Source organism: Durio zibethinus, chromosome 19 (assembly GCF_047325235.1).
Source record: "Durio zibethinus cultivar Kanyao isolate XHJ-2024 chromosome 19, ASM4732523v1, whole genome shotgun sequence".
NCBI classification, from domain to species: Eukaryota; Viridiplantae; Streptophyta; class Magnoliopsida; order Malvales; family Malvaceae; genus Durio; species Durio zibethinus.
Genome location: NC_143180.1, coordinates 18,871,856 through 18,892,546, shown reverse-complemented (window position 1 = coordinate 18,892,546; position 20,691 = coordinate 18,871,856). Strand labels below are relative to the sequence as shown.

Here is a 20,691-nt window from a genome sequence, read left to right as displayed (position 1 = left end):
AAATTAGTAACTTATTTATATTTTATAAAAAAGTGTATTATAAAAAAATGACAGGACTAGTAATAATATTTTATATAGATAACAAAAAATTATGATAGATTTATTGGCAATATATGAAAATTATGATAGAATATTATAATAGATTTTTCAATATTGTGATAGAATATTATAAGAAAATATTGTGACAATTTTTAAAATTTAATATTTTAAAAAACTAAAAAATTTCTAGAAATTCAAAAAACATTTTGTTTTAGAAGGATTAAATTTCAAATTTTGTAAATAAAAAAATTTAATTTCAAATTTCATGTGAATATAAAAATTAAATTTCGAGTTCCATAAAAATACAAAGATTATATGTATAATTTAACAATTAATTTCATCAATCCTAATTATCATGTCAACAAATCAATATCACGTCAACAAAATCAACGACCATATCAACATTTTTAACGGCAAAAAATTGATGGAATTGATGATTGAATTGAAATTATTAAATTAAAATAATACTAGAACTAAATTTTTATAAATTACAATATAGGGACTAAATTCATAATTTTTATAAAGTACAAAGACCTTTGACATAATTTGATTTTTTTTTAATTTCTATAATCTCATCCTACATGATCTGACTCAGCCTCTGCATCAGTTTCTCCATCTATCATCTCGGCCTCTACTTCAGCATTTGCTTCTAATTGCCCAGCTTCTTGACCAACATCTGTATCAGGGCTCTGCTTTCGATGCTCATCTGGTGTTGGAGTGCCACCTTGGGAACTATTTCCAGTTGCAGGAGTGACACCCATATCCATTGGTGCTGCAGACGCCTCCATATCGGCTCTAATTCCCTCTCCATCAATCTCACTTGCAGATGTCGCAATCTAGACGAAGCCAAACAAAGGAAAAGATTAGAAACCTGGAAAGACTTGAATATCATAAGAAAATGTTCTTTCGGCTCAGAGTGGCATAAATTAGTGTTTCTATAATCTATACCCACTTATCTGACATTATATATAAGCCTATACTTAGTTACTGACCCTATATATTTATGAAATGCCATCTCCAAGCTGATATTTAGTATAAAATTTTGCACTGAATCATCAGGATAAAACATAAGCCAAAGAAAGAAAATAAGATTGAAACTTGAACGTAATCTTTTCCGTTCGAACCATCTGGCGTAATGCAGTTTCCTCTAATACGACCAAGTTGTCTAGAATGCTATGTCAAAAATTTGCTGATTCCAGAGATGAGAAATACATGGAAAGCAGAGTTTCCAAAGAGATACCTGACTTTCTTCAACCTGGTGTGATTTGTTTCCTCCTTTTTAGCACGTTAGACCTGTCACTTGGTTTACTTTAGAACTTGGATCCAACTTCAGGCAGGAGAAGTTCCAAAGGAACTACTCCTTCGATACCATGTTCAGTAAACTGAAATCACCACCATATAAATTTCATTAGGCTACATGATTAAACCAAATTATATGTAAAAAAATATCTTCATATGTAATATCACATACTTTAGAAAACCCCTCTAAGTCTTGCTGAGCCGAAAAATGAAGCCCCTTCCAGCAGTAAACCTACATAAAAAAAAAAAAAGGAATTTCAACATCGATGAATATATATTGACCTCATAATTTTTAAAGAAAACCATCAATAATAACATCATACTGCTATACTGATTATAATATTTTGATCTCTTTGATATCTAAATATATCAACATTTGAAAATCTTAGTAGGTTTTATTTTTTAAAAAAATCTTATATGCATGTAGGAGTGCACGTAAGCATCTTGTAAACAATTTGGTGGCCATTGATTTAATGATAGCACTATATAACCGACAATGCATAGTTTACATAGAAACGTCCGGAGGATAGAAACACTGTTGTATTCATTTAAGTACATAATCATCTCATCTTAAATTTGCACCCTTGAATTCATTTGTTAAGTGCATTCATATATGTGGTTATGGGTATGAAAGTGCATTAAGTCCAAATAACCAAAACTCACCCTGTTATTTTTGTGGCGATATTCAGCTTCTATTCCTGCAGATTCATCCATCTGCAATTTCAAGAAAGGGATGAATTTATTCTAAGAGCTCACAAGCTGAAAACAGAATAACAACAAGGAGATAAAAGCTGAAAGACTCATAATCTCCTACTAAGAAAGCCCTAAAAGACAGTTAAAACCAAATATCAGCATCAACTTTAAAGAACCACACAAGGGTACTTACATCTTCAGCCAAGGGTTTCCAATAATCTGAGATGGCAGGAGTTCGAACACGTCGAGGGTCGATCAAAGCATTCTGGACATGCCAAAAGAGATTTTAGAGAATTAGAAGTACATAAAACTAATGCAACCCAACACGCAAAAAGTTCAACATAAAATTAAAATTACCGAGAATATAGGAAAAAAATAACATTGATGCTCTTTTGACTCCAATCATACAGATCTAACCCTATTTTATTAATCTATTTGAAGAACATCTAAGGTAATGCAATGAAACAATCAACGCCAATGCTTTTCAACCTTGAAAGTGCAGTAATGATATACAAGACAGGTAAGGTAATAATAAGAAATTTTAAATACTAAAAACCAACAGGAGGAAAAATAAAATTCCAAGAACAAGGTCTAATGGACAATTTGGCTTCCAAGAAGAACCTATGACAGTAAAATGTTGTTAAGAATAAATGCATCACTGCACCTCTTCTTCTCTTATTGCTTCTGGTAACCAAACCTCTAAAAGTTTGACGCCATTAGCATGTCAACCAAATTTTTAATCTCTCGAGAATAGCCTAGAAAGTTTTCCAGAATTCATTCGGTGGCTTAAACAGTTCAAAAAGTTATGATTGATCCTTGTCAATTCAAATGGAAATAAAGACAATATAAATCATAAAGATGACTCTAGATATTAATGGAACATTCTTACATCTTTCATACTTTTAAACAATAACTATTGTATTCGTCACTACAAATCTCCATGATATGATTCCTACACATTTCATACTGTTTTTAATAATCAAAATCACATTACATCGATTAACAAATCTTGTCACCAAACAGCTTTTAAGCTTTCCAAGAACTAGCTGAGAAATTAAAGCTTTTTGTGTTTGTAAAACAGCCTTCTTCCAGAACACATAAAATAGTAGTTTAGTAGCAGTAGCTGATAGAAGTGCTAATAATAAAGGAAAAGAAAGAATTAAATCGACAAAATTCCTGATTTACTAGGACCCCTTTTGGAAATATTTAAAGCATAAACAAAAAAGCACCCAAAAAATAAAATTTCAAACCATCCAACAGAATCAATCTATGTTGCTCAGACTAAGAGGTGAGTGTTGGATATGGATATGCATTCGACAAGAGTATGTTCAGTTTTTTTCTATTTTTTTGCACGTATTTGAAAGATCAGACCTCCATACCCATGTCCATCGGATATATGTAGGACATAAGTACTTGAAGGAATATGAAGAGTCGAAGCAACATAATAAATTTTTTTGGCCGGTGTTGGAGCAACATAGTTTAGTCAACCATGGATCTGAGTTCAGTGCACTACATCACTAATAAGATTGTATAAAATATGCTTAATACTGTTTCATTAAAAGGGCAAGGATATAAGAGTTTTTTACACTCTTATTGTCTAGAAAAACTTCAAAAGATTGAGTTGATAAGTACAAACCGGATTCTGATCTGCCCACTTCCACAACTGAGAGAGTTCTTTATTTCCCATCTCCACCTTGGTTGACTGAAATTGGAAAAGATATATTGTAAGAAAATGTGGATAGAGACAACAAGCACGACAAACATTTAAGCTATAATAATGTAATAAGCAAGAACAGAATTAGCACCAGACCTAAAAAAGAAAAAAGCATAACAAAACATAGAAAAGTTGAGCGCGAATAGATAACTATTTCTTTTCACTCTCATGGCTTAAATACTTTTTCTCCAGATACATAAGAGTTTGAGGAAATTTAACATTGAGAAAGTAAGCAAGAAGATTAACTTGCACTTGCATACCGCTTCTTAGCTTCATCTTGAACTGTTCATTTTTCTATTGGTTGCTTTCCAAATGGTGGACAGCCATCAAGTTTCCACCAGACCTAGGAGCACAAAAATTCAGATTAAATAACCAAGCTACCAAGTACCCTCACAATGCCAAGGATATGAGAGAAATATAAAAGAACTCGGGCTTACCCGATTCTTTTCACGTTCCAATATATGCTCAATACTATAAAGAAAATCTTTTCCCCTTGGAGGGGTTACTTCAAGTTGGTTCTTCACTCGATCTTCACAAGACTTAATTTCTTCTTTCTGGAATGTAAATTTAAGAAACGAAAATCAGTGATTTTATATTCTTTTTTAGTGGTGTATGTATACGTTGGCCCATATCCAAATTTACATTTCTAATTTGCAGCTGAGGTTCAAACATCTTAACAAATGTCAATTTATGTTGTAAAATTTGTGTGGAAATGATATATTTTCAGACTATTGTTTGAACATAGATGATATGGTGTTCTATGAAGAAGAGATAAGGCAGATAAAGATATAACAAAGGTCGAAAAGTCACAGATAGTAATCCAGTACTTATCCATAAAGATCCAAAAGAAAACTCCTAGAGGGCAAGAATTTATTGAATTTTAGGAAAATACCGGAAAATTAGGAGCGCAGGCTTCAATAGATGTGGTGTTATGATTTTTCTTGGCACTTAGACCCTACTGCAGTGGTTTAGTATAGGAATGGCTATGTTGAACTCTACTTCAATCAGTATCTGGTAAGATTTTAGTAGGATTAGTCAGAACACTATTCGCAATCCTTGAACACATACCGGTGTTCACTTGGGCCATTTGCCAGATAAATTTGAGGAAAACAAAAGAGGAAAACTGATATACGTTAAGAAATAGATAGATAAATATCCATATTTTATCATTTTTATCTTGTATAAGTATATCATTACCTCAAATCTCAATTTTCTGAGGTTCTTTCAAGCTTAAATCTCCTGTCGTTTGATTTAATAAAACATTTTTAATTTGCCAATTTTATCTTTCTCATATTTTGTCTCATTTGATGTGTTAGAAACTCCCTTTATATTCACAGCTGCAAGCATTATTTGAAATTTAAAGTAAAGGGAAACAATAATAATCAAAGAGCAGAGCGAGGCTGAATACAAAAACTACCTGAACGTTCAGACAATGGAAAGAAGTGTGCCAGAAACATTAGGATTCGCCCACAAAATACCACATCATTCGCCTATAAGTCAATTTCCACTGAATTAGAAAAACAAATAAAGCTTTATATTTCAGGATAGGTGTACCCAAATCAAAGTAAATGCTGCATAAACATTGACATTTATTCCATCAATAATTAGCATTGCAAAACTATTTTCAAGAATTAGGGATAAAAATATAATTAACAAAATTAATGTAACCAATCAGAATAAATTTTCAAATTGAACTTATAAATATTTATAAATGTAATTCAACCCCATATGGTGACAACTGTAAAAATGGATTACTTCTACATACTTATAGAATTCTCAAACCTTTTGGAACAAAGAGATTAACCTTATTCAGATATCAGGGACTGAAAACCTTACAACCTGAAAAAGAAAAGGTATCAAGTAGTTTTTTTTTTTTTTTTTTTTTTTCTTTTTAACTACTATGTACTTTACACTTGACCAGCAACATAAAGGCTAGAGAAAAAAAGATCAGTTTCCAGACAATCTAACACCAAAAAGACACGACAAGGCTGGTGGAACCAATAGAAAACTGCTCCTCGTTGAGCTGGAAATCTATACAAGTCTGTACATATATGCTACGATTGATAGGGACTCCATATCATGATGGTGTTTTTAGTTTATTAGATCATGAGAATTAGATTAATCTGCCAACAAGAAATTAGCAAGCAAATATTACCTAATACCACAAGATATAAACAATAGCTAAATGCAATTCAAAATTTGATTTGAAAATAGACACTGCATTCCTTCGAAGAAACAGAGAGGGGAAAAAGTTTTCCAAATTATAATGTAGAAAGTACATTACTAGTAAGTGACAAGCATAACACACGGAGAAGAGAACACTGATGATTAAGGAAGTTTTTTTTTCACTACTAAAAAATGTTTTGTCAAAAGAATGTTCGTTGGAAGAAAGAAATTCTTAAGTACATACCTATCCTCGACAGCCGACGAAGAAGTTGATTGCATGTTCTCAACATCACAAGTTTTCCACAGGCAAAAAGCTCTTGCTTTATAAAATGCAGCCATCAAGTTCTTAATAAATATTGACCACGGCATAATTTAGACACCATTGTTAGAAAGTCTAATGAAGCCTTAAAGGAATACAAACTTCCCGTTTTAATTTACATATATAAACAGCACAAAAACCAGAATCGATATTAAGAAAGCGCCTTCCACTCTCTATATATCGAAAAATGTCTTTACAAATTCTCATTGTAGACATCTCTGTCAAGTCCTTTAGAAACTGGAATATTATACCACCTTCAACATGTTCTTTCTCACAAAGATAGAGCACAACGTCTAACCAAATGAAAAAGATCGTAACTGAGCAAAATCTTAATCAAGCAATCACAAGTTTCATCATCAGCATGTCAATTCAAAGGCAAGCTTTCTGTCTACATACTAATTTGGATATAAGTTAAGATGAAACTGTCCATTACTCAAACAATAGAACATTTTAGAAACATGGAGAGGATGGAGAAGAAACTGCAATTACAAGTATCTGCAAACAGATTCTTTTGAATGCCTGACTATTCAATGAATAGTATCCAACCAAGATATCATAGAAACAGGGAAGGAATTAAAATTGCATTCCAAATTTACTCACTGCCAGCATCCGGCATAGCCAGTCAATTTTCATATGTCTTCTGATATTATTGTCTTCCTTGGTTTCAGTTTTCACAGTTCACCTAAATTCCTTTATTTTCACCTTCCTAATTTTCTGATTGCTTATTTTCACATATTAACAAAGTTTTCAAGTCTTATTCTTCCTATTGTTTTTGTTTGAACCTAAACTGTAAGTCCTAAATCAGCCCTTATCTAGTCTAAATGTGCTGTTTATAAAGATCATACATCAGAAAACAAATGAAAAACCTCAAATAACCTTGTATTTATAAGCTATACACTAAACCCTAATAAAACTGCAGGTGGCAAATATAACCCCGTTTATAACATACATAACTAAGTGATTCTCCATCAAAATGATAAATAAAAACACTTAGTGGTATATTTTCATTTCAGCAATCAGCACTATTATGTAATATGTAGTGAACATAGATAAGGTAAAATTGAGGAGAATGATTCACACAACATATGAACTACAACTACTTTAGGTAGATATCAAGGCATAGTTTCCACCACCAATAAATTCACAAGCTAGTTTGAGTTAGTGCACTGCTTGACTTACCACATAGTAGAGAATTCAATGACTTGAATTAAAATTGATGATACTAACGCATATATAACTAGGTTATAGAAGCATTATCCTCCACAGAGCCAAGAGCTAAGGTCATGAGTACTTCAACGACAAAAATATCCGTTTGGTCCAAGAGAAGGTATCCATGGTAGGTCACTGAACCCTTAGGCTGGTATTTTTGTGGTTTAACTGAGTCTTAGAGTGTAGGAGCTTTTGGTTACTCTCTGTCATGCAGCAGGCTTGTTTATTGTTATTACCCGTTTCTGCCCTATTTGAGTCAAATTAAGTTGATGACTCCTTTATATGGTCTCCATTTCATTTGGGCTAGGTCTTATTTCTAATTCTAATGACTTCAGAAAATCCTAATCCAACTTTGCGATTGGAGTTTATATGCCTAAATGTGTCTCTTTGTATTTTTTGATATGTTAAAGATGATAATTTGAATCAATTTAGAATCTTAAAGAACTTGTGGATGTGCGATACATTATTTTATTCTTTCTAACCTTTCTATAAACTTCTATTGCTAATGTAGATTGAGATCTGTGTTAGTATTCACAACAGAGAAACAGGCCCCAGGAAAATTAATATCTACCTCTTCTTTGTCAAATCCTGAATTGAACCCTATGTCTTGCATCCTCTGTACCTAAACTCTTCAAATTTCGTGAGACCAGTTCCTAACAATTATGAAAGCAGCATACTGCAAATTCAAGTAACCAAAACTACCTACTCCAGCTAATGCTTCAAAGTCAAATCTCAAAAGTCAAAACCTTACCCTGGTTCCACAATCTACTAAATTTATAGGCCTAAATGCACTAATTTCCTTGAGACTAGAACCCTCTATATTTATATTTGTGTGTGTGTGTGTCTATATATATATATATATGTATGTATGTATGTATGTATACATAGTAGGCTTATCAAAATTTTCCTGCACGAGTTAAATTGCTTCAACCACCTAGCCATCAACAAGCTACCTTGATGCTTATGCTTGATTTTCCTTGTAAATGAATCTTAATTTTAATCCATTAAATGCTGCAATAGCATTCACAACTTTCCCTATGTTCACTTAAGTATCTAATAATAAATCCCAGATTAATGCAAATTTGTGAAGGAATAAAAATGTAATACAAATTGCAAACTAAATTTTATAATAGTGTCTTCAAACAAAGAACATGACAAAACTTTTTCAGGTAAACATAATTACAAACCTAGAAGTTGTGGAATTACACCCTGCGTTTCGTCCTCATCATCAATTGACTTCTCATACTGCATTATTTCCCCCCCGACTGTACTCCAAATGACTGCATATGAGAAAAAGAAAGAAGATTCAAGTTAGTGAATAGACCAACTCAAGCTAAGACAAGAAAAGGGTTAAAGTTGAACTGCTATGGTTATTGAAAGTGGATTTTATCATCGAAGTTGGTAGAAAATGTTTCTTAGCCACCTATTTCCACTTGAAACAAGTAAATGTCATTTCCATCATCCCAAAGTTGATATCCTAGTTTCTATTTTAGGGACATCCCAAACTGGTATTCACTTCCACTAGAGTAGATTCTTAGCATTGTAAAATTAATCCTTCCCTACCTTTGTAGCTAAAATAGCATAATCTATAAGAAACAATTTCTTTTTGAATATTTATTAGAAGAAATGCCGCTGGCGTCTTGCCTGATATACTTTTTAAATTTCAAAAATGGAGGAAAGGTAGATGTTGGCCCACAATTTACATATTTTAGGAAACAAATGGAAAAGAGACAGACATGCATGTATTCCCATTGAACTAAAGAATTCCATCATTTAGAACTAAGACGTGGTATCTACTGCCAAAAAAGATATTTTGTTGCGCCTGAAGCAATAATCACAACAATACAGAAGCAATAGACAACAATCAATAATCAAATGCGCAGGAAAAATAAAGCACACCAAGATTTACGTGAAAAACCCTCCAGTGTAGAGGGAAAAAACCACGGGCCACCAGAAAAATCTTCACTATCAAATAATAGTTATACAAGTTCTTCTCTAGCTAAAACTAGAGCTAATCAACAACTAGAGAAACAATTGGAGAAATCTCACCAAATAAGTGACTCAACAAATACACCCTGGATTTGTTCCTAGAGAGCTTCAAACCCGATCTTCACCGTTCAGAATGTATAACTCTGAATCATAAACCTCCTGACAAGGTTCCAACTCAATCGGACCACGGATCGACTTCCGTTTAACCAACTCTCCCTTCTCATTTTTCTCTCTCTGCTTTTCCTGGCTTTTCTTCTTTTTCTGCTTGGTTGTCGACACACACATAAAACAACCCCACCTCTTTTTTATTAAGTAGCTAGGGCTCTGTGTAAAATAAAAGATCAAGGCCCATGGCCTTTACTTGGTCCAAAACCACTTACATGGGACTGGACCCCATTTTCCTAACAATCTCCCCCTCCAGCCCCATTAGGAGGAGATTCATCACCATAGCAGTTTCATTTGGAACTTACCTTGGCCAGGGAACTCATTCCGGCCAAGTTACTGCAAAGCTCAAGCTTTTCCCTGGGAAGTATCTTAGTCAACATATCTACCACATTTTTATCAGTATGGACTTTCTTCAATAGCATCTGCTGTTCTTCAATCACTGAACGTAACCAATGATATCTAACATCAATGTGCTTTGTTCTAGCATGGTACATGGTATTCTTACTCAAATCTAAAGCACTCTGGCTATCACAAAATACCACATACTCTTTCTGATTCAACCCTAATTCAAGAAGAAAACGTTTCATCCAAAGCATTTCTTTACATGCTTCAGTTGCTGCAATATACTCAGCCTCTGTAGTTGACAAAGCAACACACTTCTGCAACTTAGACTGTCAAGATACAGCTCTTCCTGCAAAAGTGAACAAATACCCTGAAGTAGATTTCCTACCATCAAGATCGCCTGCCATGTCAGCATCAGTAAACCCTTCTAGAACTGGTTGTGAAACTCCATAAGTCAAGCACATTTTTTAGGTACCCCTCAAATATCTAAAAATCCATTTCACTGCTTCCCAGTGAACCTTTCCTGGATTAGAAAGAAATCTGCTCACTACACCAACTGCATGAGCAATGTCAGGCCTTGTACAAACCATAAGATACATTAAAGAACCGACTGCAGAAGAATAAGGAATACTAGACATAACTAGTTGCTCTTCCTTAGACACTGGACAAGATTTCTTACTTAGGTGAAAATGGTTGGCAAGTGAACTACTAACTGATTTAGCATGTTGCATGTTGAATCTACCAAGCACTCGTTCAACATACTTTTCCTGTGACAACCACAGCTTTCCAGCTCTCCTATCCCGGATAATGTCCATACCAAGAATCTGCTTTGCTGGACCTAAATCTTTCATATCAAAAGACTTAGACAATTGTTCTTTCAACCTGCAAACCATACTAGCATCTTGTCCTACAATCAACATATCATCAACATATAACAATAGGATAATGAAGTTACCATTAGGGAATTGTTTAATATACACACAAGAATCCGCTGCTGTTCTTTTATAGCTATGACTCACCATAAAAGAATCAAACTTTTTGTACCACTGTCGCGGAGCTTGTTTCAAGCCATACAAGCTTTTCTTCAATTTGCAAACTAAGTGCTATTTCCCTTTCACTTCAAAACCCTCAGGCTGATTCATATAAATATTCTCCTGCAAATCACCATGCAAAAATGCAGTTTTAACATCAAGTTGCTCAAGCTCAAGATTCAAACTAGCTGCCAATCCCAGTACCACTCGAATAGAACTCATTTTTACAACTGGAGCAAAAATCTCATCAAAATCGATGCCTGGTTTCTGAAAAAAACCTTTTACTACCAATCGAGCTTTGTACCTCACTAGTTTGTCACCATCTTTTTTCAACTTGAACACCCATTTATTCTTTAATGGCCTCTTCCCTGTTGAAAGTTTAACAAGATCATAAGTACCATTCTTTCGCAATGACTCCATCTCTTCTTTCATTGCTTTTAACCAGTGCTCTCTATCCGGAGTAGCCTGCACATCTTGAAAGCTTTCTGGCTCCCCTTCATTGGTAACTAAAATAAAATTTGAACTTGGATACCTGGTAGATGGCCTGCGCTCTCTAGTAGATCTCCTAGGCTGAGACTCTACATCACTTGATGCCGAAGGTAGCTCCCCCTGCTCAACACTCTCAGGTAGAGAAGATTGCTCCCCCTGCTCAAAACTAATAGCATATGGCTCATCACCAACTGTAGTTGGCTCATCCATATCCCCAAGTTCTGTTTCTGGCTCATTTTCACCATCTGTGGCTCTTTCCTGTGAAATCTCTGTCGGTGTTGAAACATCACACTCAACAGTAACTCGTGTAGTCTTCTCATTTTTCTCAAGGTCTGCTATGGTTTTTTTTTCATGAAAGACCACATCTCTGCTTCTGACTGTCTTTCTCTTTACTGGATCCCATACCCTGTAGCCAAATTCCTCATCACCATATCCTACAAACACACACTGTGTAGCTTTACTGTCAAGCTTTGATCTCTGCTCTTTCGGCACATGCATGAATGCTTTACACCCAAAAATTTTCAAGTGAGAGTATGAAGCATCTTTTCCTGTCCACACTCTTTCTGGAATGTCAAAGCCTAAAGGAACTGATGGTGACCTGTTAAGTAAATAACAAGCTGTGTTGACTGCTTCACCCCAGAATGGCTTTGGTAATTTTGCCATCCTCAACATACATCTGACTTTTTCCATAATGGTGCGATTCATTCTTTCAGCTATACCATTATGCTGCGATGTTCCAGGTTCTGTCCTCTCATGCCTGATCCGATGCTTTGAGCAATACTCTTCAAAGCTTTTAGATGTGTATTCCTCACCATTATCAGTTCGAATACACTTCAAGGGTAACCCTGTCATCCTTTCAACCATGGCATGAAATTTTTGAAAATACTGCAGTACCTGACTTTTATATTTCAACATATACACCCAAGTCTTACGTGAAGCATCATCAATAAAAGTAACAAAATATCTGCTACCACCTAATGACTCAACCTCAATGGGACCACATACGTCAGAATAAATTAATTTCAATCTATTTTCTTTTCTCTGAGAACTTTTACGAAAAGAAACTCTATGATGCTTACCAAACAAACAATAATCACATGAATCGAGATACATACCTTTGGTCAAGGGAATGAGAGAGTGCCTTGCCAAAACCTGTAACCCTTTTTCACTCATGTGTGCCAGCCTCCTGTGCCACAAGTTTGCTGAAGCATCATTTTCAATGGTATTTACCTGGTTACCGTTCAATTGCATCCATGTCTTATACATTGTGCAGCATAGTTTTTCCCTTGCAACTACCATAGATCCTTTGAGAATCTTTCACTGTCTATTCTTTTGTCGGCTTTCATATCCCTCCTTATCAAAGACATTAATAGCAAGCAAGTTCATTCTCATATCTGGAATGTGTCTGACATCCCTTAAAGTCAACATGCAGCCTGTACTAGTTTGTACACTAATATCACCAATCCCAACAATCTGCGACACACTCTTGTTTCCCATCTTGGTACAACCAAAGTCTCCTGCTTTGTAAGTTGTAAACAACTCTCTCTTAGGAACACAATGATATGCCGCTCCTGTGTCAACTATCCACTCAATGCCGAGATCACTAACATGATTACAATCACCATGTGTACAAATCAAAGTAACTGAATCACTATCTGAATTCACTGCTGCAATATTGCCATCATCTGAACTCTTGCCTTTCTCATCTTTTCGCTCTTGCTTCAAGATTCTACAATTTCGTTTTATATGACCCGCCTTACCACAATGGAAACACTTCACTTTACCTCTAGATTTGGATTTATGTTTAGACTTACCACGGCCTTTTGAGTCCTGACCTCTGTCGATGTTTCTACCCCTGTTCTCTGTGACCAGAGCTTGATTCCCAGGGTTTACATCTTTTCGCCTCGCTTCTTCATTAAGCATACTGTCCTTTACCATCTCTAATGTCACCTTATAATCAGAAGCTGAATTAAGAATAGTCACAACTAGAGTATTCCAGCTGTCTGGCAATGAACCCAAAAGAAATAATGCCTTCATTTCATCATCCATTTTAAGCTCCATAGTAGTCATCCGATTAAATATATCTTGAAAATCACTCAAGTGCTCTGTAACAGATCGTCCATCCCTGTACTGTAAAGTTGTAATCTTTTTAACAAGCATAACTTTATTCATACCTGTTTTTCTCTCATACAATGCTGCCAATTTTTCTCAAACAATGTGAGCATCTGACTCCTACGCTACATGATGGAACACGTTGATATCAACCCATTTTCTGATTGTAGCCAGCGTCTTTCTACCTAGCTTCTTCCAGCTTTCATCTTTCATATCTGCTGGTTTAGCCGAATCACCCAATACTGGCTCATACAAATCTTTACAGTATAGATGATCCTCCATCATAGGCTTCCAAATTGAATAATTCGATGCTGTCAATTTTATCATGGAACCTGTATCACCCTCCATGATCTCAAACAGAATTTACTTCTATCCTGGGATGCTTCTGTATCGATGTTTCAAAATAACCCTCGCTCTGATACCACTTGTTGCGCCTGAAGCAATAATCACAACAATACAGAAGCAATAGACAACAATCAATAATCAAATGCGCAGGAAAAATAAAGCACACCAAGATTTACGTGGAAAACCCTCCAGTGTAGAGGGAAAAAACCACGGGCCACCAGAAAAATCTTCACTATCAAATAATAGTTATACAAAGTTCTTCTCTAGCTAAAACTAGAGCTAATCAACAACTAGAGAAACAATTGGAGAAATCTCACCAAATAAGTGACTCAACAAATACACCCTGGATTTGTTCCTAGAGAGCTTCAAACCCGATCTTCACCGTTCAGAATGTATAACTCTGAATCATAAACCTCCTGACAAGGTTCTAACTCAATCAGACCACGGATCGACTTCCGTTTAACCAACTCTCCCTTCTCCTTTTTCTCTCTCTGCTTTTCCTGGCTTTTCTTCTTTTTCTGCTTGGTTGTCGACACACACATAAAACAATCCCACCTCTTTTTTATTAAGTAGCTAGGGCTCTGTGTAAAATAAAAGATCAAGGCCCATGGCCTTTACTTGGTCCAAAACCACTTACATGGGACTGGACCCCATTTTCCTAACATATTTGACAGTAACACAATTCATGTGCAAATTGCACATGACCTACAATGACAGCTTCAGTGCCATGCAACCAAACATGAATTGGAAGTTGTAAGTTTATGAACAAGATACTGAAATAAAGAGTATGGAACTTTGTCATATTTATTGAGAAAAGAAAGAAAATGAACTAAAGATTTGGCATGGAAGTTAACAAGAAAAATTGAAGGAATAGCTTGCTGAGAGTTGTCCAATGACCAGGATAGCATAACGTAGAAATGTTCAGATAATTAAGAAACAAAGGCCCCATCCATCCATGTGTTTTAATTGTTGAAAGAAGCTTCTGGATTACAGCATTTGCTTATTTTTCTTTCATGCCATATTTATTAGGAAAAGAAAGTAAACAAGAGAATACTCAATGTAGAAGAAAGCTAAAGTGCATAGCTGATAATTACCTCAATACGAGTAACCTGTAAAAACCATCTAAATGTACTGGATATGATTGCATACCACTTATTCCTAAAGTAAGGCTCGAAGCATGTTCTCTAGCAATTAATTTTCATCTTGAGCTAACTTTGTTTGTTTCTATCGAAAACAAAACGAACCAATTCACCAAATAAGAAATGCCAAATGACCTAGGTCCTGGAATTTATGCATGCCAAACCTTTCTAAAACTCACAGAAGATTGGCTTACCATTGAGCTTGGGTTTTGCAAACAAGAGAAGATAACCATTTAAAGATGTTAAATACTGTGAAGCATATAGTCACAGAGATTAAGTTCATGATAATTTCGATATTGCATGTGTCTGATACCTTTCCTAATTGATAGCTCCAAATCTATTAGATTCCAGCTCCCAAGTTCAAAACCCTTCACCAACTCCACCCTTACCGCAACTTTTTCATTTACAAATCATTAAGTACAACGTGAAATATAGCGTAAACCGTAAGACACGTCACACGCTAACATACAGGATATTAAATATTCTATGCACCTAACAATAACAATGCACAAACCAAAGAATTGGAAGGAAGCTTCGTACAGAGGAAATGATTTTGACATAAGTAAAAACTTCAATAAAATCAAGGATTTATACATAATGCTATAATTCAAAATACCTGAGGTTTTATAACCTCTTGAATTGTCTTGAGAGCAAAAGTTTCTGGCAGGCCAGGCTGCAATTTGGCTTTCCTAAATGCTTCCTAAAAATCATAATAATAATAAAAATCATAATCATAAAAACAAAGCTCAGTTGGCATATAAAATTACAAAACTAGAAATCTAATAACAAATAAAGTAAAATTTATAAAATAAATAAAGAAATTAGTGCTCCATCAAAATTTGCCATAACATATCCATTTTCTGGTGCTTACCCATATCATACTTTCATTAGTGACATCAGAGACTGTATGAGTTTGAGCTCCTCTATATTCTTCCTAATGTCTACTAATAAATGCCACAGTTTCTTCAGCTTTTTTACATTATTGGTTTTGACTTCTATATTTTTGTTATGCCAAATCATCCAGCTTGTTGTCAGCCCCACTTCCAAAATTTTTTGATCCACCCTCTCAAACATGTTGTGTAACCAACCCTTTCATTTTCTAGTTTTGCATTAGTCCATTCTTCTCCCCAACAGTCCATATTCCAGATTTCATTTGCTACCCTATACCTTTTGATCACATACATTGATTTTTCTTTTTCTTGTCCACACATTTAGCATATCTCCTGCATCTCAATTCCCTACTTGTTTTTGTTGCTAAGTACTGGTAAAATTCCATTATTAAGGCGCTATCCAAAGATCTTTATCTTTGTTGGTAAGTTCAGTTTTCATAGTTGTTTCCAAAAGCCATTCTCTGAGCCAGCAGTTGTACTGTCATCATGAGGTCTATTTAAATACAAATAGACATGAAAAATATTTTTATTTAAATACAAATAAACATGAAAATTGTATATTTATTTAAATACAAATAAACATGAAAATTGTATATTTATTTAAATACAAATAAACATGAAATTAATCTAAAGAATAAGGATATAAAGATAATATTTGTTCACTAATGCCTATGCCTTCAAATATGCCTACTCACAAACAGTAGAATAAGAGCAACTTCTTATTAAAATCTTTGTATTTCATTTCATTTACCAGTTGTTTGATAAAACTCAAATTTGCTTTCTTGATGCATTCTACCGTCTTGCCAATGACCGATCAAAACAGAACCCAGCAACCTAAATCAACATGGAAACCTCTATCTACGAAATCCTTCTCCAAAGTAGATAATCACTAAAGAGAAAATGAGGTTAACTTCTACTACAATTTGCAGCATTACTTTATGTATTTTCTTACATTTGACTTACTTGTATTGCTTCTATTGAATTTGTTGCTGTAATTTAAAACAAATGAAACAAATGAAGTGGTTTTAAAAAGTATTGACAGTAATTTAAAAAGAAAAAAATATCATTAAAATTGATTCCATGATCAAATGAAACGAGGTTTTTTTTACAAAGTATTGACAGTAATTTAAAACATCTCATTCCTCACATTTGGCTTTGAAAATTAATTTAAAAATGGTCTACCTGGTGCATCTTTAGTGCTTTGCAAATATTTTAATAGCACATTGATTGGAAAGTCAAATTTCATACAGTGCTTCCCACAATATTTTGGTAGGAGTATCTCTTTTCTTATTAGAAAATTATTTCTAGCTAATAAAAAATAAAAAAAAGGGAAATTCAATTCATAAAAAAGTGAATACTATTATTAATTGATGATAAAAAACGAAAAAAAAAATTGTGTCTTTTTTATGACAACAAAAAGATTTAATTTTTTAATATACAAGTTGATATGTTTGAAATTAAACAAAATATTTTTGTTGACAAATTTATTTATTTTCTTTTCTAAAAAACCTTATCTTTTAATATAAGTCCACTTTCATATAATATAATAAACAATCTGTCAAATGTTTAAATTTTTTTATACAATTATTTTTAAAAAATAACATTTAATGAATTTGAAACTTGAATTCTATTCAAATTATGACTTCTTTTATATATATATATATATATATATATATATATAATGTCAAATAAATAGGACTCGTTCATAATCATTGATTAATTAAGTTGAATATCTTATTCTATTAAACAAAATGTGTGACACAATGGACGGCTGGAATCGTTCCAATCAACAAAGTCAAAGTTTAAGAAATCATGAAGCGAGTAATCAGAAATTAAATGAATTTCTCTCTATTAAAAATACTTCCAAGCAAGTTGAAGATTACAAAACTGATATTAATTATTTGTTTTGTTAAATGCTAAATGGTCTGAGAAATGGTATGTCCGACTTAATCCAACATTCCTAATATACACTATAAACATAAATAAATACTAGAACATTTAACTCAGTAGATTCAAATCTCTTTTTTTTTTTTTTCAAATTAAAAAAAATCTTAAATAAAATTATTGGATTTTCTAAAAGCTGTTCTTGTTTACTTTTGGTTGGATGGAGTAGTTCTCTTGCTGCAAGTAAAATGATCCATTGTTAATTTATTTATAAACAAGGCTTTTTTTTTTCTTTTTCTTAAGCCAAATGTTTATTAGAGATGAAAAAAAAAAAAAAAAAAACCTTCATAAGTGAGATACATAAATCTCACTAGGAAACATAGTTACAAATCATATAGGAAACAACATAAAAAACATCAAGCACAATTCTAATGGAAGAGACTTCCACCTAAGAAGAAGTAATCAAGACCAAAAAAAAAAAAAACAAACCCTTACCCATGGTCGATAAAAAAACATAATTAAAATTGTTAGGATTTAAATTTTAATTATTAAAATTAAAAATTTAGTACTCTTTCAACTATTCTGGTGGTTGATCTATTGTTATTTTAATTGACTAGATTACTTAACTAAATAACTCTTTCAAACCTAATTTTTGGAAAGAAAATTGATCATATCATAATCATCTCGCACTTTGTTCGCTATAGGCTTTATGGAATTTAATACTTAGTTGATAATTTTGTTAATCGATTTCTTTGTAGCAATTGAAATCTTGATGAGTAAGTGTTTAATTGACTTATCACATCTTCATTTTTTCTCAAGAACAGTTATTGTATAAACTAAATTCTTTGTATTGATTTTGAATGAATAAAATCACATTCATTTATCCAAAAAAACTAACTTTTTGCCTAACCAATGTCTCTAGGACTTGATATTGGTTCAATTTTCATGTCCATAGTTTTTTTTTATAAAATATTTATAAATTCAATATAGTTTTTTTTTTTAAAATTACCATATGTATCGATTCTGCAATGGAATGATCCACCCTCACCTAAACGTTGTTGTAACAAATTGGTCAAAAAAAAAAAAAACTTTGTTGTAACAAAAAAATATTGGTTTAGACGTAGTATATGCATATAGGATATATAAAAAAATTATAACGTACTGCGAGTTTTAAGCCAACTAAAAGCCTTCAAATGGTTGAAAAAAAAATCTTTAAACAAATATAAGTAAAAACCTTAAAAAAAAAAAAATCCAAGTAGAAGGCTATCTTTAGTTAACTAAACTAAAGCCTAACCATAAGTGAGTATGGACATAATTAAAGTATAAATAAAAAAATCCCATTTCCAGTTAGGAAAACCTCAACAACGTGCATGCCATAAACTCCCAAATGTTTATATGCCATTCACAACACCTCAAAGCCTGCCTAATTACCCCTAACCCCCTTCATCACAAGCCAGCAGGCAGAAGCTCTCGATCCACCCATGGAAGCTCAAAATATTCCATCCACGCCACCATTGTCACCGCATCACTCTCAAACATTATCTCCCAATACTACATCTACAACTCCTCCTATAAGCCCTCCATCAGCATCCCGACCCACAATCTCCCTTCAACAACCATCAAACAAGAAAGGGCCTTCGAAATCCTCCAAGATATTTAGGCGTTTTCGTTCCGTTTTCAGGTCATTTCCGATCATAACGCCTGTCTGCAAGATCCCAGTCAGTCTCCATGGAACCCGGCTACACGACAACCATATACACGGAGGGACACGAATGACTGGAACCCTATTTGGGTACCGTAAAGCTAGGGTTAACCTTGCCATCCAAGAAAACTCTAAGTGCCTCCCGATTTTAGTACTTGAGCTTGCAATAACAACAGGAAAGCTCCTCCAGGAGATGGGGTTGGGGCTTGTTAGAATTGCTTTAGAATGTGAAAAGCGACCATCAGAGAAGATCAAGATCCTGGATGAGCCAATATGGACATTATTTTGTAATGGTAAAAAATCAGGCTATGGAGTAAGGAGGGAACCGACGGATGAAGATTTAATGGTAATGCAAACGTTGCATCCTATTTCGATGGGTGCTGGCGTGATACCAACCGAAGCTACGGAGAATCCTGATGGGGAGTTGACATACATGCGTGCACATTTCGAACGGGTAGTTAATTCTAGAGATTCGGAAACTTATTATATGATGAATCCGGATGGTAACTCTGGCCCTGAACTCAGCATATTCTTTGTAAGGATTGGATGAAGAATTAATGGTTAACTCAAGATATTGTCCTGGAAAACAAAGTTAAATGATCCATGCACGGTTATGCTAATGGCTGTTGATCAGTCGATCATCAACATTTATTTCAAGGCTAGTGAATGCATGAGAAAGAGCATCAAGCTTCGATTTGTACGTCCTGATGCGATTGTGATGAGTTCCAAGAGCATAGTCAAAGTGAGGAATTTGAAGATGAAAATTTACTGTTTCTAGCCATCAATGAGACAATTATGTTTGTTTAAGTCAGACCATTGATTTTAATTTCTAGTGAACAATATAGAATGCCATTACTCTAGAAATGTTGTTCCTGTACCATTTTATTTTAAAATTTTAATCAGAGTGAATATAAAGGATAAAGGATAGATTTCTCTAAAACATTTTGTTTTATTTTTTTATAATACAATTAGGGGTATTACAGATTTTACCTTTATCTAATTTCTTTTTATACAATCTTAAGGGAGCACTCTCTTGTATCACTTTTTTTCATTTAAAATATTGCTAACAAAGTGCTTCCGCTAGTGATTGATATTAATTATAGAGCTCTTTTCTTTATCATCAGAATTAACTTAAAAACTCCATTTTGCCCACCGTTGTAATTT

At 33.8% G+C, this 20,691-nt stretch overlaps 1 protein-coding gene and 1 pseudogene across 1 annotated transcript; one reads left to right on the top strand and one right to left on the bottom strand.

Annotated features, from left to right (window-relative positions):
- Positions 1-611: 611 nt before the first annotated feature.
- Positions 612-16,190, bottom strand: LOC111309605 (THO complex subunit 1-like; annotated as a pseudogene).
- Positions 16,191-18,947: 2,757 nt separating this feature from the next.
- LOC111309934 (MIZU-KUSSEI-like protein (Protein of unknown function, DUF617)) lies at positions 18,948-20,077 on the top strand. The gene has a single exon (XM_022908958.2). The coding sequence runs from the start codon at positions 19,307-19,309 to the stop codon at positions 20,075-20,077; it is 771 nt and encodes a 256-aa protein (XP_022764693.2). The 5' UTR covers positions 18,948-19,306.
- The last annotated feature ends 614 nt before the right edge of the window (positions 20,078-20,691 follow it).